Below are 24,775 nucleotides of genomic sequence, written 5' to 3'. Positions count from 1 at the left end.
GACGGCAAGTTCCCTCCGGACGAGAGCGGCAAGATTGTTCGCACATCCGCGACCGGGGAAAACGACCCGCGGTAAATAACGCCTCTCTTTTTTGGGGGGCGGGGAGGAGGGGAGGAGAGAGGGATTCGAGCGCAGAGCACCGGCGGAACTTTATGGCGAGGAAAATCGCTTAATTTACCCAGAATTCCACGGCGGTTCGCGAAGAAACGGGCGTGCCAAGATACGACGGCGATGAGGCGCGCGAATCCCACGAAATTACGACCGCGACCCAATTTTTTTTACGCGGCAACCTTCTGACGCGATTCCTCCCTCGCGCGAGAAGCGTCCCCTTGATAATTTCCTAAGAGAAAAAGTATCGGGGTCGCCCGAAGTTTTTCGGTAAACAAGCCGGAGAGCCCCGAGAGAATGCGTTTCTCGATACCGAGTTCGGCAAATTCGAAGATCCCGGACCGGCGACGCTCTCTACAAACTCGCTTGTGTGGATCCTCGTTTTGGTCCCGGTCGGGATTGATATCTCGCTCGTCGCGAACGCGGCGAGTGCGACCGCTCGGGGACATATTCCGCGGATATTTCTGGGGGGTTTTTTTTTGTCAATCGAGATATCGAGGTGACGGCGCTGATGCGGCGATAAAGCCGGAGCCTGATGCCCGGTGCTTTACAAGTGTCGCTCGCGACCCGAATGAGGGTCGATGCTCGCGCGAACGGGAAGTACGGGCGATAAATTGTTCCTCCCATTGTGCCAAATTATTTGCCGCCGGCCGTGTGCACGCGGAGTCTTTTCGATGCCGCCGATTATCCATTATCCCCGCGACGCGAGTCCGCCTGGGGGGGAGGGAGTTAAAAAATGGGAAGAGAAGGAGAGGCGGAAGGGAGGAGAATGCACGGCGGTATGCGGAATCGTGAAAAATGGCACAGCACGGTATATTCTGATGCAGATTCTTTATCGTATTCTGGTACTTCGCGAACGGGCTATTCACTTCCTCTCGACGCGTAATTCCACTTCTCCGACGGCAACATGTTTATCGCGAGATGTATGCATTGTACAGCTGAAGGGATATTCAGGAGTGCGCGAGAGGAGCTCGGAGGTATTTTCGAGAGCCACCCCTTCCCCCGGTCGCGCGCGCGCGCGCGCGCTCCGCTATTCTTCAAATATGCATGCGAACGTAGAGTCATGGTACCATGGAAAATGCGCGATATGAATCATTTAAGTTGTCAACCAGAAATTTTCAGCGAACCAAAACGTAAAAATATCCCCCCCCCCCGTCGAAACCCCCCCTCCTCCCCTCGCGATGGCCTGTCGCGTAAAAAGAAGAGGGGCGAAGGGAGGGGAGAAGGTTGGAAATGGAAATAACGCGCGCGACAACTCGTGCGATTGAATGCCACCCCCTCCGGAGCGGCGCGGCGAGTCGCACAGGATTCCACGTCACGCACAGACGCGGGAACGTCTCTCCCGGCGATAATGGCTAAACGCCGCGTGCAATTAAATCGCGAGAAACGTATTTTTCGCCACCACGAACGTGCCCGATCGTTAATCATCTCCGCATTATTGTATTACCGCATTGCTCGGCCTGGCCGGGGTTGACGGGGAGGGGGAGCGGGCGAGAGCCTTAAAACAATGCTGCCCGGAGAACGGAGGAGTAATCAATCTTACTTTAGCCGGGGGAGTATCGTGTATATTAGCCGGTCCGCCGCGCGCCCGTCGCGAAATTGAACTAATTGCAATTAATAACTCTTCGCTTCACCCTCGCGGAACACGTCGTCTCTTCCGAGAAGCGCCGTCTCATCGTCGTCTCCCCCCCCGCTTTCTGTGATTGCAGGCATCAGTTCTATCTGCACTCCCGCCTCGAGCTGGTCGAGGGCAGGCTGAAGGTCGCAGATTGGGCCTCCGTCGCCCGCCTGGTCGCCCTGATAGCGCAAGCCGACGGCGGTGATTACGACGCGCTGTCACCGCCGCACGCGCTCTACTCCCAGTGCTGTCACATACAACCCGCGGAGCCGTGCGAGCCGAAACCGCAGGACTTCCTGCTGCGGATAGTGCAGCAGCACAAGGAAATCAAGGTTCGCGTACGCCGAAAGAAGCGTCGGTTATATTAATTCGACTCGCCATCGCGTGGGATGACGATCGAGAAGTTGCGGAATAACCGAGATTGAATGCGCTTTCTGACATTAATTCATGTTAGTTGTATTTGTCTTCGAAGAATTTCGGGAAAATTTCACACTTACACTGAAAAAAATTTCTGGTTGAATATGGACGAATCAGATAATTCCTTTAGGATTTACCAGAATTCCTGTAGGATTACAGGAATTCTGGTAAATCCTAAAGGAATTATCTGATTCGTCCATATTCAACCAGAAATTTTTTTCAGTGTAGGATTCACCAGTCGGGCCGAGTTTTCTTTCACATTTACTTTGCTAAACTGTTAAATACATACTTGGCCGGTATTCATAGTCAGATCTTATATTCAAGACCCCAATGAAATGATCCAAGTTGAGATCTTCTAAGCACATATCGCCAATCGGGCCGAGTTTTCCTTTACATTTACTTTTTCAAACTGTTAAACACATACATGGCCGGTATTCATAGTCAGATCCTGTGTTCAAGACCGACGTAAGAGGATCCCTCGGCCATCTTTTTTACCGACTCAGTCAAATATAGTTTTTGCGCTTGTAATTCTTTTTATTGGCTTTAATAAATTCAAGACGGTCTTGAGCATACGATCTGGCTATGAATACCGGCCTGTAGATCTTTTTACTACGCGCTAATAAAACTGACAATTTTATTCCGCAGTATATAGTGTTTGCTGTATCTCATTCTGTCTATTCGTGTAAAGTAACATTTATTTCAGCAACTTCCCGATTGTCGCCATATGTGTTTATTTTCGAATGTTGTTCCAATGAATTTTACACGCGCCATACTCTCGTTTTGCAGTGTTTAATAAATTTATCGAATTATTCTATTTTCTTTGTTTTTTTTGTAAACTCTGTTCGAATTTAGATTTTTGTTTTATTTCCGAAATGGAATGTGCGTGATCCCGTTTAATAGAAAGTGCACAATATTTGTTGCATCGTTACGTTTGCAGAGAAACACAATATCTTTTTCGAGGGCGGGAGGAGGGGGGGGGGAATTTTGAACAAATCTCTTTTTACGATTTACAATTTGATAACCGAATATTGCTGCATGAATATGCGTCGCGCGATCTACATGAATAACGCAGACGTATGTGAATTTTCAGGGCATGAAAGCATCGACCGCTGAATATTGGCTCTTGAAAGAGATATCAAACCTCGACGCATTCGGACAGGAAATGTTTCACAGTAAATTTGGATACAACGGGGTGTCGATGATCGGCGTTGGCCCGCACGGAATCACGGTCTACCGCAATCAGGACGAAGAGACGCAAAAGTGATTATGCATTAATATACGTACACGAGACACGGGCCGTAATCGATTTGCGCTCGCGGCCGGCGACGTTCCCGAGCGAATTCTTCTTCGGGAGAACCGAGTCTCAAACTTGGCGCATTTCGCCAAGCTGCACCTGTATTCGTAAATACCTTTGGACGCGGATTAAGTGGAGCGGACGCCTTCGTACACCGATCGATCCATTCGTCCGAGCAACACCCGCCGTCGCGAAGTTGCATATTTATCAGCGCAAAATCTCAGGTCGATTTTAATGTTGCTCGCCGGCGATAGGAGACGGCACGTACCGGCGGCTGCTGCGCGCTGTACCATCCGCCGAGGCGGTCGTTCAAGCCGAGAGAACTTCGTTATCAATCCGCGCGCGATACAAAATGACGCGGGGGTCAATTCCGTATCTTACAACGTACGGTGAAAATGTTAAGGCCAGGGGGTCAGTTCTGTATCTTGCACTGTAGTGAAAGTGCTAAAAGTGAATAGCTTTGTCTCTAATCGTCCCCTCAGGAGGAGACAGAGCCGCACACTTTTAGCATCTTCACTATATTTCCAAGGGAAATTAATATGACATCAACTTGACGTCACCTTGACTTTTCATTTCTCCATGGGTTGCAAGATACAGAATTGACCCCCGTGGTTTACAATTGGTCGTTAGCCGCTAGTCAGAGGTCGGAACTATACGTTGATCCTTTTTCTCTCTGGGTGGAAGAGAAAGGACCGACCTACAGCTCTGACTTCTGACTAACGACTAACAGCTCGTTGTAGACCGGGCCTGAAAGCGAGCGGCTTGGTCTCTTTTTAAGAGGACGGTCAGAAAGGGACAGAGCTACTAGCTTTGAGCATTTTGACTGTAAGATGCAGAATCGACCCCGAGGCCCCTCTCTGTGCGTTCTCCACGTTAATAAAAAAATCCCTAACGAAAACAACGACGGCAAATAGAAAATGCTTAACGCGCGCGATAAGATCAATAGGGCCCACCCGGGCTCTCTCGTCTCATCCATTATGCAGCAGGAAGATTAACATCAAGATTTTACTTTACCTCCGTCGCGGTACAATTTATTATACGATGTATTATGTATTGCGTTACAGTATACCGTACACAGCTATACAAAGCGCCACGTCACAACGGCGGATGTTCCACCTGGTTTACCTCTCGCTCGACGGCGAGGAGACGTCGCTGGACTTTAAATTAGACTCCAGCCAGTCCGCCAGCGGGCTTTACAGAGCGATCACCGAGAAGCACGCGTTCTACAGCTGCGAGACCGTCAGGAGCGCGGTCACCGCGCAGTTTATTCGCGATTTAAAGGTGCGCACCCCTGCATTTTGTACATTCGATTCTTCTTTTACCACCCAGACCCCGCGAGTTGCCGAACGAACGGTTATCTAATCGCGCTTCCTTCCAGGGGACAATAATTTCCATTTTCAACGAGGACTCGACCCTGGGGAAGAAGTACGTGTTCGACATACGCAGGACCTGCCGGGAGGTGTACGATAATGCGCGGCGTGCGCTTTACTGCGAGGCGGCGACCATAGCTCTGCCGGAGGAGAACGAGATCCTCGACAGGCACGCCTGCGGGGAGTGCGAGAATCCCAGGTGCAAGGTGAGTCGACGAGATACGCCGGGTACGATCGGGACAAACCGAGGGACTCGTCGATCCTGGCGATACAAATGCCTCGTACGATTTCAGGAATCTCGCGAATGCCTGGTGAGACTGCTGGACGCTATGCTCTGCCGGATCTGCATGGACCGGAGCCTGGACACGGCCCTGTTCCCCTGCGGGCACGCGGTGGCCTGCCTGGACTGCGCCCGTCGCTGCGAGCGTTGCCCGCTATGCCGGGCCGACATCGACTACTGCCGGACGATATACCTGCCGATCGAGCTGACGCACATCGACAAGCACAATCCGAAGCTGCTGTCGGAGACGATCGAGCCTGTGTTCAGCAAGCCGCTGGCGGAGGAGATGAAGGACAAGAGAATCTTGGACAGCGAGGCGTCGGTCAACAGCAACATTTGAGAGCGCCGAGTCGGACATAGACCCGGCGCGTTCGAAAGATTCTTCAGGATTGTCACTTGCCGCGCGGGGAGGGCGTACTGAGATCACGGGGAGCGAGGCACTTTTTCGTTTGCCCGCGAGCGAGCGAGCGACCGAACGTTTCGGCATTCACTGGATCGCATCCCGACGCTCGGTCTGGGTTTTCGTTCGACTCTTGTTTTGTAACTTTTATCTCGCGCGACGAGTTCAGTCACGTGCAATTGCGAATTCTATCATTATCTGATGTTACTTTGACGTCTTTCTTTGCTTTTATTCTTAATTTATCTGCTTAATTTTTGGACAGAAAATGATGTCTGTACTCCTAGGTACTATATGACCCGCTCCTTTCTTTACCGAAATTATTTTATCGTTGCTCAAAATGGTGGAAACATTTGGCTCGACGTTCTCTTTTGAAACTTATATTATCACGAAACTACTATGAAATTATGAAATTGTTTGAATTATATGAAGAATTTTTATGTACAATAAAACCACATTGACATCTCGGATGCGTCCTCAGTAAAATTCAGTAAAATTATGTTAGTTATAAAGAAAAGTTTTCCTTGGTTCTTTGACCAAAGAAATGTGTGTTTCTCACGAACGGCTAATGCTTCTTTGAATATAACTAACAAACAGGGTGAAAGAACGGTCTGAAAATATTGAGATTGAGAAATGATTCGACAGTACTGTGATCAAAGATGATATTGTTGAGAAGGCGCAGGAGATACACGAGGGTATAGCGTAGGTAGATCCAACGAGGGAATCACGGGATTACATCATTGCGTCTACACACTCGTAATGGCGTTACAAATAAGTCCCTTTAGTCGAGCGGCTGAAAAGTGCTATTAGCAGCGTAGATCTAAGGAGAGGCAGTGCTGCCGACGAAGATGCGCGGACAAAGATGTAATCTATATCGTGTAAGATCCAAAAGCACTTGGAGTAAAGTTTTATTTCCCACTGATGATCGGACCAATTTTTTCCTTGTTATTTCATGATCTTTCTCAATGCTTCTGTGTTCCTCTTAGATAGATAAAGCCTCTTTTTTTGGTCATGTTTTCACTCTGATCTAGATAACACTCGCAGGTCGTGCATGCACGCTCGGGTCGGGAACTTTTATCGGAATCGGTGACCCGGCATATTTTTACTGCAACATTCGTTATTCATTATATATGATATCGTATGCAAAAAGAACAACGCAGCCGCTTCTAACGGATAGTTTCGATCAAATTAAACTTAAATTGTGCCGATATATACGTTACATTAATTACGATGTTTACGTACGATTCACGACGGACTTGAAGTATTATGTATTATCATTTTAACTAAACGGTAGATCATAGCGATAAAAGCAGCGCGCAATGCGGACATCACACACATATATATATATATATATATTGTGGATTCTATTTTTATCACACGTAGCGTGCAAGGAGAATTAAATATGTAATCGTTAGCCGAAAATGATTCCCTGCGAATTGTATCTATACTCTCTTTTTTTCTTTTGTATTGATGCATTCTGCATGAAGAAGGAAACTTTATTACCATAATATCTGTTTATATATGTACATAAGAAACGAGATAACCCGCAGCGATAGGGTCAAGCGAGTAAAAGTCATAAGTTCACCAAATGTCAAATCTGTTTTAATATACTTTAACTACGCGCATACGTCACTCTCCGAGTAAGTCATAATAAAAGCAAAACGAGCTAATTGCCTGTGCTTTGCACCTAAAAGATAAGTCTTAGAGTAAAACGTCAATGGCATTTTGTGTCGAAGGGAAACGCAAAGGAAGTTCTATTGGAAGGTAGCGCGCGTACTCGTTTTAAATCGTGCATCTCGGGCTGGTTAAAAATTCGACGCGATCTTCTTCCTTCTTGTTTCCGGTCAGTGAGAAAAATTCGGTATATCAGTGAAATGCGGCAAGATAGCCTCTAATGAATGATTATTTCTAACATCCAGCAGTAGCAGCGCACTATGAGCTTTGTATGAGTGACGAAAGTGATAGAGCGTAAGAGAGAGAAGAGGCAAGATAGAGAATGAAAAAGTAACGATCGTTATAGTCATTTATCAATGCAAAGCAGAACTTAGTTTGTAATTACTTATAAGAAAAGACGATAGCGTGTATTTTACACGCCGTTGCGTTTGATGCCCTTCGAGATACTCCTCTTCAGTTACAGCGTAGCTTCTTTCCATTTCAAAGATGCAGATTTAGTATTCTGTACCGTACGGCGAGATACTTTGCCGACTTTTAGAACGTGAATAGCGCGGCTACACTGTATCTGCAAGATCAGAGTGTCCTCCGTTTTTTTTCTTTTTTTTTTGAGTGATCTATACTTTTAGACATTAATGCGAGCGTACGTGAAAACGTTAAGTTGAAATCAGTGATTATGCAACTCAATGCAATCTTGTAACTAGGCGGCCGCTGCGCGCGCCAAAATGAAAATATTTCCCTCGTGAAATATCGCGTAACTGCCGCGGGATAATCTCGTCGATAAGCTTTTGGAAACGAGATCGATATAGCCGCGATTACATTCTACGTAATATAACGAGTCTTGCGGTCGCGGATGTGAAAAACAAAATAACTTAAATTTGTACCATTACTGCGTGTCGATAGCTGTAAGATTACTAATAACGATGACAACAATAACGCTACTATTACACGTTACGAATAATAATTTCTTGTGATTTTAAATCTCTGTATAAAACATATAAGGAAAAAAAAACAAGAATTCAAAATATTGTAGCCGATAGATACGTATGGTAGGGACAAAATCCGAGAGAATGAAAGTGTGCGAGAGAGAGAGAGAGACAGAGAGAGAGAGAGAGAGAGAAAGGAGAAAGTGTGTATATTTCTAAAAGTTATCATTTGCAAAGAGTATTTTTAAAGTATTTCCAATTATTTTTTAGTATTATATCAAAATTCCACCCGACGCGCGAGACGGTGGGGAAATGCGCGCGTAACTTATGAAATTACCACAACTTACGAGACGTAAATTTTAGCGTTCAATACGATGTTCCGATCTGTTGATTAAATACCGTCAAACATTGAGAATACCGGCCCTTTCTTTTCTACCTCCCCCTCGAATCCTCTCTAGCCCCTGCAAGCAACCCCTCTAATTTTACATGTATATATTTACATTTATGGGCTTCATGTGTATTATATTATTCAATTCTAATTATACATATATCGTATTATACAAAAATGTAAATATATACCGTTAATATAATCGCATAATATAATAGTACACAAAATATGGAATACGTTATATTACGCTGAGTAGTTGCGGGCGCGAAGCACCGCCGAGCATAGATAAAGCACGTCCAGAATCGCGCGTTTTTCCGTTTAACATTTCGTTCCGTTGCGAAACGCCTTGGCGTTTCGTAAGAGGCACGTTTGTCGCGCGGCGCGTTTCTCACGCACGTTCGGATTCCTCTATTCAGCAGATATTGTGTGTCAGCGTAAAAATTAGCGTCGCGCGGTGGAACGACCGGTTCGGCTGTCGGCGCGCTCGTAGAAAGCGGGGTCCGCGTTACAGGCTGCTCAACTGTCTACTCCTTTTCGCTTTTTTTCCCCCCCTTTTTTTTATATTTACTCGCGAAAGAAGCGGATGAACGGAATCTCTGCCTCCGGCAATTTTCTCCGTGTTGACACTGCGGTTTTCGAAATCGCGCGCATACCGTCGCGGTTGTGATTTTAACGTTGAAAAATCATCCCAAATTGCCAAAGTAATTCGGTAGCGCGCGGCAAATCGGATGAAAATGTAGATGCGGCGTCGAGATATTTGCGTTACGATAAAAAAACGCGGATCCTCTCGCGGTATTAATCAATGGGCGCCGCGCAGTTTATTACCATCGATAATCGATCGCGGAAAGAGGGACAATTAATAATAGCGAAGGAACGGCGTGCGGTATTTTTGCACCGTTTCTATATCACTTATTTATCCCTCCTATCAGACGACGTATTCTTATTCGTCACTCGAAAAAATATCCTGGCGACGCAGATAGATTTCTCAGTGTCGCAACCAAAATTCATCGCCGTTCCTTGGGTCAGTTGGGAAAATTGTTTTGTAGCCTGCAAAATTTGTACCAGCAACGAAACTTTTAATTATTTTCGGAAACTGACAGCTCCCTGGCGGAAAAACATTCAATAAATAACTACGAAAAATTGACTTGAAATTGAAATTTGTAGAAATTTTTATATCTTCGTTGAAACGTTAACTTTTTTTTTGTAAAAATATCTACGAAACATTGCCACAAGTTACAACGTTCTCGAATCAAGAAATTATTACAAGTAGTATTTCACGAAAATGTAGAATGTAATTTTGTAAAAATTAGTACAAAACTTTACTAGTTTAAAAAAGTTGAGAAACAACAAAATCTTAAAGGATTAAAATATCTACTTGCTTAATTGCTGTAAATGTGGCGATCGTGGCGCAAAGGATTGTGCGCTGGTCTGGTAATCCGAAGACCCGGGTTCAAAACCAAACAAAAATATTGTTGGTTTTTCGTTCGATCGCCACATAACGAAGTGGATATAGAGAGAGGTGTTATAAGAGGTTTGGGCACGTTCCTTCAAAAACGCCTTGACCCAACCCTAAGGGGAATCAATAAAATATACTAGTCCTATCTGTTTCCTTGTGGAATATTAGAAAAATTACCAAAAGTGTTCCAATTTTTTTTCGCAGTATTGGCTATTAATTTATGTATCTCGGTGATTTTTTTGTGCCTGGAAAATTATTGCTGCAAGGTTTCTTGCAGCGACAGTGATAAAGTTGATCGTCTGATCTTAGAAAATATAATTATCTTCAATGCGAGTGGGTCAAAAGTCAGAGATATTGTAGATGGTCGCATTTCTTCCCGAGTTTTCTCTCAAGTACAAATCTTGACCCGAAGTGGAAACTGACCTGCCTATTAAATTATCGTTAAGTAATTCGCATCGGCGATCTGTAATTGATTACAGCGATGGCCGCAACGTCGCCGAATGCCGATGAAGCGAAAGGAAAGCTCCGGAGGCCTCGGCCGCAGTTTTCGGTCTCGAGAAATCGGTCGTGGGGAAAGAAAGTGGCCATTAAGATAACGACGATCAATTCTGCGATTAGTATTCCTGCTCGAACTCGCCAGTAAAGAATTCAGAAGAATTTAAAATTGCGGGATATGAGACAAACGTCGCGGTGATTGAAATATCAACATATTTGACTAAACTTACAACTGATATACCTCTTCATTATTTTATCTCCTGTTACTTTTCGACCGCTGACAAACAAACGTTTCATACAAACGTTCCGTCAAGCGATCGCATTAATTACTTATCGGCAAAGGCGCAAGGCTGATCCGTCTAGCTCGATCACAAGATTCGCGCGCGGGACAAAACGGGACTTTACCCTACGGCGAGATTCGAATCTGGCGCCGGGCCGGCGATGGCGGCGGCCCGGTCGCGGGCTCGCGCGCGCCGCGCGCTCCCATTGGCCGGCGCGGCGGCGCTGTCATATGATGGAGCTGCGTGGCATGACGGGACGGCGGATCGCGATTTTGCAACATGGCGGCGAAGTGAGGGCGAAGTCGCGGGTGCTGTGCCATCGGAAAATGTATCTTTCCTAGTCGCCCGTAGTAGCGATCCCGCCGTTACCTCGCAGTCACGCGCGACAGTGGAGATACGTGTCCGGTCGTCGGGCGTCGGTCGTGCACCGGCGGCGTTGGCGCGTGTAAATATGAACGGGACGGCCGGCAGCGCGACGACGAAGGTGACACCCCGCGGCACCGTGCGCCGCTCGAGCACGTATGGCAGGGACTAGGGCTCGCGACGAGGGAGCCCCGCTTTTGTCCGAGCGCAAGCGACGAGCGGCAGCCGCCGAGACAGGAGCACCGGGTAGCGACGCGATGTTGTGGCCAGCCCTGCCGAACTGTGAGAACGTGAGTGTCGTGTGCCGCATAGCGGCGGCGGCGGCGGCGGTGGCGGCGGCTGCGGCTGCGGCGGCGGCGGCGGCTGCGGCGGCGGCGGCGGTGGCGGCGGCAACGGTGGCGGAGGATCCGCGACGGACCGCGAGCGCGCGGCCGCGCTCGCTCGGCTCCGGCCCCGACGTAATTTCGCTAGCGGCGAGATCGGCGGAAGCGTCGCCCGCGCGGCTCGTCCGCTCCGCGCCGTCTCGGCATCGCCGAAATCGGCGCCCGCGACACGCGCCTCGCGTCGGCCGCGCGACGAGATTCGCGGGGCCGAGCGGCGAGTCGCGAGCTCGCCGCCGCCGCCGCCGCCTCCACCACCATCATCACCGCCACCACCACCACCACCACCACCACCATTGTGTCCGAACGCCAGCTCGCGCACCACGTTTCGTGGGTCGTCGCCGCGGCGGGCGCCGCGCGCTCCGCTCGCCCCGCTGTCATCCGCCGGCCCGTCGTCCCCGTCGGGAAACGCTTCCACGCCTACGTTCGCATCTCTCGCCCGCATTCCGGTTCCCTCGCCCCGCCTCCCCGCCGCCTGAGAACACGCACACTGGTGACACACACGCTTCTCTTCCTCAACGACGATCCTTCAGCGCTCAGCTTACCGATGTACCGAGAAGTTGATCTCTGGTCGGGCACGGTAAACGCCGATGTGGCGATGCTCCAAAAATATACCGCGTGCCTGGCGGCGGTCTAAATGCATCGCGGATAGATGCCGCGGGTGAACGCCGCGGTGCCGTCGCGGTTTTGCGAACGGCACTTTTAAACCGCGCCCGTTTACCCTCGGCACCTCGCGGGATCGTCCTGTTCGCTTGCCGGATGCCTGCGCACGAGTCGCCAGCCGCCGCCTGGACGACTGGCACCCGGGGACACCGTGCACGCGCGACAGGATTCGGAGCCGCGGTGCTCGCCTTCAAAAATGTCCCTGCGACAGCAAATTTGTTAGCGAACGACGAATCGTTCGGTGAACCGCGACACGACGGACGATTGCGACGGTCTTCTGAAAGCGGAGAAGTCGATTGAAACAATTCTCATTCTTGGCTTTTTTTTTACAGAGAATCCTTGTCGTTTGCACCGCAATCGGTTTGCCGTTTAAGCCAGTATAGTTTTAGAATTTTCGAGTACTCTGTAGGTTTCGATCGCTCCACCGTTGTTGTTTCGTAAAATATTTCTGCCCAATGACGCAAGATCGTCTGAGATAATCCTCGTTTATATAGGCGTTTCAAGTGCACTCGCGTGTAGGCGGCGTAATTTCCCAATTGTCAATCGCCAGGCGATAACGTAAATAGAATCGTACCGACGTCACTTGTATACTGTGCGTCTTGTTTACAAATCTGTTTTACATTTGCAGATATACACAAGAGATAGAAGCACTATCAATCGCTGTGATTTCTGATCGTACATGCGTGCCAAACACGAAGATATAAGTGGGCGTTAAAAAGGGATCCAATGGTTTCCTGACATGATGGAGGGCAAATTATATGTGAAGAATGAGCCGGGACTTGAGGGGCAATCGCTCGCGAATGCGCAGCCCAATCCGCCCGAGGACGGCGGCGGATCTGCGAGGATCTGCTTCGTCTGCGGCACCGTCGGCCACAGCGAGCAGCACTGGCTACGAGTGAAGCCGAGCCCAGGCGGTTCGCCCAACGAGCCCTACTTTCCGTTTCTCGAGTCGCACGAGCCGCCAAGCGGCTACCGCGGCGACGGCGCCAGGAGCGGCGCCGTCAAGGCCTGCAACCTCTGCTACATTCTGCTGTTACAGCAGTGGGAGAGCTACGAGCGGGAGGCTAGACCACACAGCCAGCGGATTTATTGGCTGAAGAGATGCGACGGCGGGCCGTTCACGGGGGCCGAGATGGCACTGCAGGGCGAGTACGCCGCCCAGGTCCTGGGCTTGACCAACGATCAGGCGCCGCAGCTCAGGCAGGAGAGCCGGCCGGTCGGCATCTCGCCGCGCCTACCGCCGAACTCGCCCTCGCCGAGGGTCGAGCAGACCAGGCCGTCGTCGAATTCGGTCGCCGAGGTGCCGAGGCCGCATTCTAACGCAACGGAGACGCACAGGCACCTGGAGCAGGCGAGGCTGATGATGGAATCTCCCCACCACAGATTGCAGTCACCCCATCAAAGGTTGCAGAGCCCGCGGCAGCCCGTCGAAGACGCCAGGGTGTCCAACGAGGCGGCACTGGACCTGAGACACGCGCCCAGGAGCTCACCCGCGCCGCAACCCACCTTACCGCCGCCCACAGGTTACAATCGCTATTCGACAGCCGCGATCTTCCATCTATTCATGCTCGAAGCTAAGAAAAGGAGAACGCGCGTCTAACTTTGTGTTCATCCTGCTATTCTATTTTACAGATTTTTATTCGTATATGTACGTTTATTTATATATTTTTTTTGTAATATTTACTTTGTAACTCTTGTGTTATGTTTTTATTTTTATTTTTTATTCTCAAAAGGTTCTCGGATGCTAATATTGCCGCATCCGATGAGTAACGGTCCCTCTTTAAAGAGAGCAACGTGTATAAAGCAGGAGGCGACCGTCCGGGATCTTCCAAATTATTAAATTGACCGAGGGACTTTAATTGGATCTTTATCTGAAGTCAGCTTTTGTTCCCTAGCTTCGTGAATCAAAGAATGTTCCCCCGCACGGTAAATTGTGGCGTAGTCACCGCAAGGAAATTATTTCGGTGAAAAAGACAAATTATATTACTCGCATCTATATTGATCGGACACTTATCTTTCGTACCGTACTGTACTTAAATACCCGATGTAGATATTTTCAAACGATAAGATACAAATCACCTTCTCGCCGGTTACCACGGTTTATCGCGACTTACTGGCCATCCTATATAAAGAAAGCGGCGACTTGGATGCAGATCGAGTATCTACGACGTAGCGCGAAAATATTAAGCGGCAATCTTGCCGAAGCGTTGTTAGTAGCCTCGATACTTAAAACGGGCCCGAAGTGTGTGCACTTAACGGAATGGACATGAAATCACCTTGGACAAGCGAGCGCGCGCTATCTGATAGGAGTAAAAGCTGTTTTTCACCGCTATTTGCGTTATCGCGCCTTAGAATGTGTACGCGGTAAATATACGAATCGGGTCGTTATTTACGCCGGCCTTAGTCCTTCCGTGCGCTAACGTAAACGTTTGAAAGTAAAGGTTAACAGTTTGAGCAGATAACAAGTGTGTGCGAGACCGACTCGTCGAATGCGCGCACGTCCGATCCGCAGCGGCGATTCTAGACGATCCTCTTCGTCCCGCGCGCCGCGCTCTCGCTCGCTTCGCGGATTATTGAGCCCCCGGTGACCTCTACAATTTCGATCCGGCCGATCTGATATTCATTAGTCAGCGGGTGCCCCGGCAGATAACCGGGTCGTTCGAAATAGAGCTATTGAAACACTGTGCGCTCGCCGTCGTGTACGAAAGTGCCGAGAAACTATCAACAACTCTCTCCGCATTCGGATACGCTGCCTGGAGATAAACCCGCGAAAAATAGTCTATAAAGTGGGCCACGTGCGGCGCGATTGATAATGCCGAAGGCGTGCGCGATTCCCGGGTGCGAGTAGGTTGGCCAGTCAGTCGTGTCGTCGCGCGTTTCATCACGGAACTTAACGTCCGCGTTGGAAAATGGAGCGCCGCTCGTCGACGGCCAACGAAACGGGTAATCAATCGTCTAACGTCGCGATTGTAGCTATCTACAGCGGCGGATCGTCATCTAGCGTCGGCACGGACATCCTGGATCTGTCGATGCCGGACAAGAACTCGGTCACGGAGGTCTGCTACGTGTGCGGGGACGAATTCAAGAGGGGATCTCTCAGTCATATCGCTGCGAAGCCACTGCCAACCCAGCCGCATCCTTCTTCCAGTCCACCGCCGTTCTTTCCGTCGCTGATGCTTCATCCCAGGCCGAGTAGAAGTCGACCTATGGACAGCGCTGGACGAGTGCAGGTACATACTTTACCGACCAACTCTGTTCCCTCGTCGTCGAATCTTTTTCGACGGTCGTTCATACGCTCCGATTTTTTCTTCTCAGGCCTGCTCAGCGTGCCAGAATCATCTTTTAATACAGTGGAAAGCGTACACGCGGCAGGGAGTACCGCACGGTGATAGAAATTACACGCTTCGCAAGCGGCAAGCACCCACAATGGATACAACCACGTTTATTTGCTACACTTGCGCTCTCGAGTACCCTTCATCCAGTATTAGACTTCTGTATTGCTGTGCTAATCCAGAGAAGGAGGCGTACTACCCTTTTATTTCTCAACTGAGACCTCCGACAGGAGCTAGTCCTATTAGTCCTCAGGGAATGGTGCAGGTTTGCTCCATCTGTTACAAGGCTATCCCGCAGAAGCAGCAGGTGTTCGGCGGAGAGAATCACGAGGCGCAGCCAGCCGGGCAAAATGTAGATTTCCGTCAACAAGGTTAATCTTCGCTGATCTATGAAGAATGATTACACTTTGTTTACCGGGCTTTACGGACGGTGTCTAAAGGGGGATTAAACATTTTCGCTGCAGGTCCCTCGCCACGGCCAGCTGTTCCAAAGTCTCCGGCCAATTCAGCTGGTAGCGATATTCGCTTTAAGCCATACGACTTAAACAAGTCAACGGTTGCTACGAACAAGCAACGAACAAGCAGCACCACCACCACTACCGCCGCCGTCGCCGCCGCCGCCGCCGCCGCCGCTGCCGCCGCCGCCGCCGCCGTGAAAGCTCCCACGTCAGGACAACGAAATTCACCTAGTAACGGTCCCGCGGAGAATGGGACTGTCGCGGCTGGCCATCAAAATTACCGGTGCTATATCTGCGAGAGATTATATCCTAGCATTCACATGGAATGGTGAGCTCTCTATAAAGATAACCGAGAAAATTACAGTTGATCCTATTGCGGGATATCGATAATTCGATACCCTTTATCCTCTTATCGGAGTATCAGCTTGTTCTTTACCTTTATCAGGTTATCTACGAGCCCGGAGGGAATGAATTCACACGCTATGCATTTTCCTTGCCTGAGAGGAATGGCACGTACGTCTGAAAACGCCTGCATGGATAGCCACGGGAGAGTATTGGCGTGTAGTCACTGTGTGAATCATCTTGCGCAACAGTGGGAAAGTATGGATGCCGAACGGGTTCCGTTGGAACGCCGCAGGTTAGTCTACCGCAAATTACTATTATTCTTTAAATGATTTGCATTTATTGCGCATAATTACAGAGCAACAAGTGTTTTGCGCGTCGATTAAAGTGGCTCTCTCTTTCTACGATTGTATCTATTGTATTATTTGTGCACACATATATCTTTACGATTTGATCTTTGTAAAGGATTGATAATTGTACAATTCTGTGAACAGTTTACACTCAAAGATATAATTGTGTTTCGAGAAATTGCCTTTACCGAATATTACATCGAGAGAATTAAAAGAAATATATTATATCTGCGACGTCTGTTAAATTTCAGATACGATATTCCTAGTCCACATCCAAATGGTGACGTAAACCGGTCAATCGCTACGCCACCGAGCTCCAGTTCGGATCGCACGTTCGGAAGCAATCCGGGCACATCGAGCAGCTCGATTTATTGCTTCCTATGCGGCTTACACAGCGATTTAACTCTGGCGAGAGTATTGTACGGTCGTCCGCAGGGCCGAAACGCGCCATTTTTCCCGGAACTGTTGCGTCACCAGTCGCCGCCGAACGCCGAGCAGCTACGCGAGGACGGCTCGGCCCTGGTCTGCACGTTTTGTTATCATTCACTGTTGGCGCAGTGGCGCCAGCACGAATCGCTTTCCAGCGGCCAGCAAGTGAACGCGGCCGAGCGCCAGTACAACACCCACGACTACTGTTGCTACGTTTGCGGCATCGTGACGTACAGGAAACGGGTACGAGCGCTGCCGGTGAAGGACTTTCCGTTCCTGAGGTATCACAGGCAGCCGGAGAAGAGCCTGCTGTTAGAGAACGGTGATTTTGCGGTGGTGTGCTTGGACTGTTACGAGACCTTGCGTACGCAGAGTCTCGAGTACGAGAGATGGGGCCTGCCTGTTGAGAAACGAGAATACAATTGGATTGTGCAACCTCCGCCGCCCGAGGACAGTCCGGACGCTGCCATAGCCAGATTACCGTCGGGCGAGAGGTCCGAGAAAGTGGTGAGCATGCCATTCGTGTGTTTGCGCGCCGATGACATAATGCGCAGCGTACGTGAACGATAAAGTCTTAATGCGCGTCATGGAAAGATACTACAGCTACGTCCTGTTTATGTCCGACAGGTTCCACCGACATTAACCGTTAGGCCAGCGCGAAAGAACTGCTCACCGAAGGCACCCGATAAAAAGGCACCTGCAAAAATTCCGGAGAAGGAACAAGGTAAGTGGTAATTTACATGAAAGCTGCGCTCACCGCGCCAGAGAGCTTCGCATCGTGTGCGTCGCACGCACGAAATTATTTTTCGTAGCGACATTTTGTTTTTCAACATTTCTGCCCGAAGACGAAAAACGAATAAAAACCATCGCGTTATTTTACTGTCCAAATAAGACGTTTAGCGCACTTGGGGCATATTTAAAAGTGTACTCGGCGAGTTTCAAACTTTTCTCGTCTCCTGCACAGTAATGCACTTACTTAGTACTTCTTAATTAAAGGATCAACAACTCTCGGGAGGTTTTTCTCTGGCATCGGTAGTTGAAGCACACTTCCGTTACGTAGATAATACGGAGTTGACTTTTATTTAACCCGCACTTTTTAAATTGAAACCATTCTGCTATGAAATCACGTGGAACGACTAATCCCTTTAAACTTCTCGTTTTAAGTCTCTCTTTTTTTTCCCTCATATATCCAATTTAAACTACACGCGAAATTATAGGATCGTTAAAACTGTAGCGATTCTTAAATATTCAGGTATCGCGAAAGAGCTTTTTTAAACGTCGATATTTATTTTTATCACTTGAAAAGGATCACAAACCGTGGTCGAAACGTTGCGAGTTTTGAACATAAAAATTGCCAGACACGGTCAAGTTATCATTGAAGATGTTTACTTTTATTAGGATTATATACCGGTGTTCTCTCGTCACCGCTGCCTTTTTGCTTAAGATCACACTCGTAATTTTGAGATTTTACGCTGGGTGCTTATCCCGCTCCGATCGGAAACTTTCTCTCGTAAAAGCTAAACGAGACACTCTCACGAGTTCGCGCTGCATCGATCGTAGTGCGTCCAGGCTTCCCGCAACGCAAAGATTGCGATCGCACGGTTAAACACCGTTAATCTCCAGATTTAATTAGCTCATTAGTGACAATCGTATTTCGCGCCCTCCACGTACGCCACCCTCGTTCGTTGACAAATTTTACCTCAACGTGAAATTAGGGCCGATGAAGCGGTTAATGAAGCGCAGAGTGCGCGCTGATCGGCGCCAAAACGGTAGGCAACGCCTTTTGATCTCGCGCGCTTAAAGCGCCGCGAGTACGCATGTACGTATATGTACGTGCGGATACGTATATGTACACGTATAAATACATATTTTTATACACGTGTGTGCGTAAAAGTATATATGAGCCCGCGCGTATTTGTACAAAGCCTCGGCGGGGCGGAAGGTACGGTGGAAGGTGAGCGGTGGATGTGGACTGAAGAGGAAGGGTGGATGAGACGTGAGTGGTGCTCTTAAAAATCCGACAGACAAAAGGAGACTGGCGGCGAAGAGAGCTATTCGGGAACGTAGTCTCTGACGGTTTGCGTTCGGCGAATTTTGCGCTGCTTTTTTTTTCCACCGCCCTTCTCGCTCTTCTTCCTCGTTTATGCGTCCTCCTTTTTTTCTTCCCTCCCTTATCACCGGCGAATCTACCCTAAGCGTGTCTCGTGTTACGGGCGATATCTTTCCCGCCGCGCGAGCACACCTCGTAATTATATCCCGCGACGCCGTTTTCTTTCTACGCCAAAGTGGCGCGATTGCGTTCAAATTATTATTTAATAATTCGCACGTTTACGTGTTTGCACGCGTTGACCGTACGGGCCGATTTTTCAAAAGGGCGAAGAATACCCTACCTATCGCGCGCGGAGGTGTGGCGCGTTGCGTCTCGTTACATTTTTTATTCGCTGATACCGCGCGCGTCCGCCCGAAAAGCTTTCTCGCCGCGAAAGGTTCCCTTGCGGCTTTGTTGCTGTTAGCCCGTAACACTTTCGCCTCGCGCTCTTCCTTTTTCGCTCTGACTTTAGCGGCGGCGTGCACGCCCCTGTAGCGCGGAGGGAAGGCACGTCTCCTCGAGTTTACGCCGTTGGACGCGTGAGACCACCGTGCAAACCTGCCATTTAGGAGTCGTAAACTTGCACTCGAGCAGGCCGGTGAAGTCGCCTTTTTAATCCGGCCGCAAGACAAGCTTGTAAAAAATATATTAACCGAGTAACCCTCCCGGTACAGGACGTTCCACAACGCCTCCCTCTTCAATCCGCTCGACTATCGAAATTTTGTGTAAAATAAAACAAGCAGTTTCCCATTTTAAACATAGGAATCTCTTTAAGTTGCCAGTAATAGGTAACAATAATCGAATGCTAAATATAGCATCAGAAAAATGCGAATTGCATTTGAAAAATAATTATCGAATCGAATACGTGAATCTGCTGACGACAATATTTCCACGTATCACGAGACACGGTAGTGTCTCGCGCCAAGTATAAGCGACTAAGTATAATATGATAAACTGCGTTATGTCCGGAAAAGAAATCGGCGCGTAGTACTAATGTGGAAAGAAACGGTATATAGATTCACGATTTTCAGAAAGATTTAAGATTTGCAAGTTGGGCTACCTACATCTTGCCATGTGACATTGGCGTGTTACCATATATTGTTTAATAATCGAGCTTTTTAGTCGACATTTACCGGCCAGTGTTTTAATACAGAAAATTTCTTGCGCAAAATATTACCTCGGCCAGGGTTCGAACCTGGACTTACCTGCTTTCTAGGCGTCTGACCAATTCGACCACCGAGGCATGTGGTAATATCTGTCGCAATAACAGTACGAAGGTGATATCTTCGCGTCTACTTTTCGACTTTAAACTGCGCGCCGATTCGGGTTGTCGCCAGTACACAGAACTGTCGATACGCGATTTTAAGTATCCCTGTCCCCTTCCCCTCTTCATAGACGCAGTTGCTAAGACCAAGTCTTCTAGAAATTGACTGAGACACCACCTTTCAGTCGTAGGTGTAAATTTAAACATAGAAATCTCTTTAAGCTGCCAGTAATCAAGGGGGTAGCCACTAGCTAAAATGTTGTCCCACCGATTACACGATTTTATCTGATTACAAATAATCTCATCTAACCGCAAATAATTTTCTTATATGCACGTTTAAAAATATGTAACGTCGTTGATTTCCTCAAAATATATTTTTCTTATTTTACTAAGAAGTATTTGCTTGTAGAGGTAATTTCAGTTAAGATTCTGGTATTCGAACTATGATAGGTATATATTTGGATATTCGCTAAAAGAAGTAATTTTTGTTGGAAAATAAAAGCAAGCTGAGAAAATGTTCAAATTGAATGTTTAGTGTCTTACGAGTGAGGAAACTTGAGAATTAAGACAAAACGATTACACGGGGAATTTTGTAAGGATTTCACAATGATTTCGGAGACACTGTCCCACGATTACATCAAGTGGTTACCCCCTTGCCAGTAATAGGTAACAATAATCAAGCTTTTTAGTCGGCATTAACCGGCCAGTGTTTTAGCACAGAAAATTTATTGCGAAAAATATTATCTCAGCCAGGGTTCGAACTTTCCTGCTCTCTAGGGGATTTTCCTATTTTGCAAACGTTGCGATTATCCCGCGTCCCTAGGAGAGAATAAGAATCCCGCGAGGGAAATCTATCGCGGATTAAAAAGAATCTTCAACTTTTCACGCTTCGCCTACTCGCCTCCGTGTCGGGAATAAAACGGGAATCTTGTATCGGAAGCGTTGCGAGACACGCCGGAAATCCTGCCGTTTGACATACCGAACGTTTTAGCGCTATTACAAAGGGTCGCGCATCCGGATGCTGCGCGTGACCCTCTCGAGATGCTTAAGTGTCATTATCGCGAACACAATGTCCGTTTGTGGAAAATCACCGTTGGCGAAGGAACGGCCGATTTCTTCATTTTGAGCTTCCGTTCCGCGGGACTTTTGCAACGGGGCATTTACGCATGATCGAACGATACGCTCGGCGTTGTCGCGTTCGCGATACGAGTTTATCCGCCAAAAATTGCGGGCGAGATAATGGCACGCTTCAAAGTTTTTATATTTGTTTGTACACCGGCGTTTAACAAATTGGGTGAAAACCGACATTTAATCTTCTTACGTTAAAACTCGATTGAACGCTATCCCCTTTGAGTAGCTTTCCAAGTTTTCGTTTTAAGTATTAACTAGCGCCCGCGCTGCAAATACCTATTTAATAGTAATAAAATTAAAACGTTAAGAGTTGAAGTTTCGCAGCACAAATTTGCTCATCTCCCGCGTACGTGTTCGATTGAAACGCATTTATCAAATGTCCGTCGCAAGTGCCGTAACCGGTAACTAAATCCACGGCGGAAATTCAGCGCGGTACCGCGACGGTAATTTGCCGCGAACTGGGAAAGTCTCCTGAAAACGTAAGGAGAAAACGCAGAAGTCGTGGGTAACTCCGAGTATCGCTTTCTCATCGAGGGAGGACGGGAGGAAGGAAGTGCGCGCAGGCAGGTATAATACGATCGTCGAGATCAGGAGGTCGATTAAGGTCGGTCGATCTGGCTTAGAGGGTACCGGGGGTGGCGCTCGGAGGTGTCGGATGGGACTTAGCGGAGGGCTTAGCGAGGAGCTTGCGCCCGTGGATGGAGCAAGGGGGTTAAAGTGCGGAAGGTGGAGCGCGTACCGTGGGCGAGGTGAGGCGCGGGAGGGACCGGAGGCGGATGACGGGAGGCGGTGGGTCGGCGGAGGGAAAACCAGGAGGGGCTGAAGGAGAAAGAGCAAACGCCCGCAGCGTGACACCGCATTGCGCCCACTTGCCAACCCGCCCAACACCTAAATTCGAATTAGGGAGCCAGCCCCATCGTTTCTCGTCAACACGCCTGCCGTCCTCGTCTCCTCCTCGACTCGTCCTCGCCTACTCGCCCATCGACCCTCTTCACGGTAAACGTACGGGGCGAGATATCAGCCCTCTCGCCCCGTCCGTCTGCGTGCACGACGTCCATCTGCGACCCTCCTCGCTCCCTCTGTCTCTCTTTCGCTCGCTCGCGCGCGCGGAGAGCAATCGGCAGAAGAGTAACCCACCGAGGCGTGTTGCCTGCCTGTCGTCTTCCCGCGGGAATCGATATCAATGTCATCGGCGACTTGCCTCTCGCGTTCCTTATCCCTCGATAACCGGCATCATGTACTCGTGGCTGCTCTAGTCAGGCACGCGGCCAAAAGGCTCGATTTCGCTCGTGTATCCTACCCGTCGCTGTCTCGTGGAATCGGTGCCAAGGCGCGACCCAATCGACCCTCCGGCTTCTCTTCTAGGAATTACTTTGCGGGCCACCGTGGCGTATTCCTTCGTCAGTATTTGCACGCATCGGTCTAACTACTGAAATAAGATCGACGGGAAAGAAAGTCTTATTTTTTAACAATAATCAAGCTTTTTAGTCGACAGTAACCGGCCAGTGTTTTAATACAGAAAATTTATTGCGAAAAGTATTACCTCACCCAGGGTTTCAACCTGGACTTCTCTACCCTCTAGGCGGGCGTCTCACCAATTCGACCACTGAGGCATGTCATTCTTTAAATTATTTCTAAAGTGGACCTAACTAATAAGTTTTCCGTTTGCATTTTATTTATCAAAATGTTTTTGAAGACGAAGATTTAAAAAATGTAAACGAAACTGTATCTAGTCTTGTAAAGAAAGAATTAGTTGTTTCGACTAATCTGATGTCTAATAGCGAATTCGATTGCTTGCACTTTGATTGAGTGCACACTGAGGCTTGTTTAGTCAGTTCTTTTACTTAAAACGGGTGAGCCTATTGTCAACCCAACTGGCAAATTTTATTAAATTAGTTACAACGGTTCGACGTTATTTCTTCGTCGTTGCAACTACAATATGTCTTCTTACACATGTTTAGCTGCTAATTCTGTGTATTGCCGAGTGATATCAGCACTTTGTTCACGAGATACCACGAGTGGCGACATTACGTTCTGGGCGATATTAGGTGCCTTTACTCTACGAGAATAAACAAGCCTCCTAAGGGCCAGTTTCGCAAACACCGGTTAACTGCTAACCGAAGGTTAACCGATTCTCCATCTCTTCTTACATAGTAAGATGGCAAAGGACAGGGGACTCGATTGAACTCTGGTTAACAGTTAACCGACGTTTGCGAGACTGGCCCTTGGGTGTGCGCTCAGTGCGCACCAGTGCGAGCAACCGAATTCGCTACAAGTGAAAGCCCTGTGTGAAAATCAGCGAAACATCAAACATTCCTCGGGGTGCACTGTCACCGAAGATTGAAAGGGCCGAATTGAATCCGCGTGACGTCGCGGTGCCGCGAGCAGTTTAAGCGGATATCCGCGATGCGAAACCCGCGTTTAGACGCCTCGCGAGCGAACGCCACGGATTCGTGTAGCGAGGTGTAGGTACCTCTCAACGCGCTCTCTTAACGGAGCGTGCTTCTGGCTTGGCGCGTGTTAATAATTAACCACCGTCGACTGCCTTGCGAAGTAGTAGAACCGCTCGCGGCAGCGTCGGCAGGCGGCTCCATGGCTCGTTTCACCGCGAATAAACCTTCCTTCCGGTTAGCTCCCCCTTTCCGCTTTCTCGCACGGTCGTGTTCCCTCTGCTTCGATTCGTTCGTCAAAGCCGACGTGCTCGACAAACGATTCTTTTCACGGGACGATGTTTCTTCCCGTCACTGTCGATACTTACTCTTTCGCCTTCCGTTCGCTTATAAGGCAATTACGCGTCTCGTTAAGCGACGGAGCAAGAATCTCAGGGCACAAATTTATGCGACATGGCCTCGACTTCCAAGCAACGTTATTATACTTTTAGTTTGGACACGGTCACCCTTCTCTTAATCATTAAGGATAAATCGTGCGCGGCACTTGCGTACGCGGAGCCACTCTCGTTCGAGCGCGATAAAAATAATACAGCTTATTAACCCTCTGGAGAACGTCAACGTGCCATTATAGAGTGGATGGCGTGAATGACGAGGCACCGAGGGCACAGGGGCGGGTAGCGATAGAGAGAGAGAGAGAGAGAGAGAGAGAGAGAGAGAGAGAGAGAGAGAGAGAGAGAGAGAGAGAGAGGAGGGGGGCGGGTGAGAGAGAGAGGGAGGCAGCGAGCGAGGGGGCGGGGGAGGGGGAGGGGGGGGGGGTGGGGGGGAGAGGGGGGGGGGGGGGGGGAGGGGGAGAGGGAGAGGGAGAGAGAGAGAGAGAGAGAGC

At 48.8% G+C, this 24,775-nt stretch overlaps 2 protein-coding genes across 3 annotated transcripts in view; both read left to right on the top strand.

The window, feature by feature from the left end:
- LOC105565769 (E3 ubiquitin-protein ligase MYLIP) overlaps positions 1 to 8,495 on the top strand; it is a 207,958-nt gene extending 199,463 nt beyond the window's left edge. Inside the window, exons 3-7 of the mRNA XM_012019229.1 lie at positions 1,818 to 2,058; positions 3,234 to 3,403; positions 4,502 to 4,718; positions 4,816 to 5,013; positions 5,101 to 8,495. Coding sequence (XP_011874619.1) covers positions 1,818 to 2,058; positions 3,234 to 3,403; positions 4,502 to 4,718; positions 4,816 to 5,013; positions 5,101 to 5,427 — 1,153 coding nt within the window. The 3' untranslated portion in view covers positions 5,428 to 8,495. The remainder of the gene's footprint in view (positions 1 to 1,817; positions 2,059 to 3,233; positions 3,404 to 4,501; positions 4,719 to 4,815; positions 5,014 to 5,100) is intronic.
- A 1,524-nt stretch (positions 8,496 to 10,019) lies between these two features.
- Positions 10,020 to 24,775, top strand: part of LOC105565767 — a 113,550-nt gene continuing 98,794 nt past the window's right edge. The window contains exons 1-8 of one of the 2 annotated variants that reach the window (XM_012019226.1): positions 10,020 to 11,354; positions 12,736 to 13,630; positions 15,081 to 15,337; positions 15,423 to 15,810; positions 15,904 to 16,225; positions 16,343 to 16,534; positions 16,841 to 17,525; positions 17,646 to 17,742. In XM_012019226.1, the coding sequence (XP_011874616.1) occupies positions 12,847 to 13,630; positions 15,081 to 15,337; positions 15,423 to 15,810; positions 15,904 to 16,225; positions 16,343 to 16,534; positions 16,841 to 17,525; positions 17,646 to 17,742 (2,725 nt within the window). In that variant the 5' untranslated portion in view covers positions 10,020 to 11,354; positions 12,736 to 12,846. Of the gene's footprint in view, positions 11,355 to 11,965; positions 13,631 to 15,080; positions 15,338 to 15,422; positions 15,811 to 15,903; positions 16,226 to 16,342; positions 16,535 to 16,840; positions 17,526 to 17,645; positions 17,743 to 24,775 lie in introns of those variants that run through there. The other variant, XM_012019225.1, reaches the window with a different exon arrangement.

The sequence above is a fragment of the Vollenhovia emeryi genome, unplaced genomic scaffold (genome assembly GCF_000949405.1).
Source record: "Vollenhovia emeryi isolate VEMERY1.0 unplaced genomic scaffold, V.emery_V1.0 DF939149.1, whole genome shotgun sequence".
NCBI classification, from domain to species: Eukaryota; Metazoa; Arthropoda; class Insecta; order Hymenoptera; family Formicidae; genus Vollenhovia; species Vollenhovia emeryi.
Note: the sequence above shows the minus strand (reverse complement) of the source record. Positions and strands in the feature narration are given on the sequence as shown.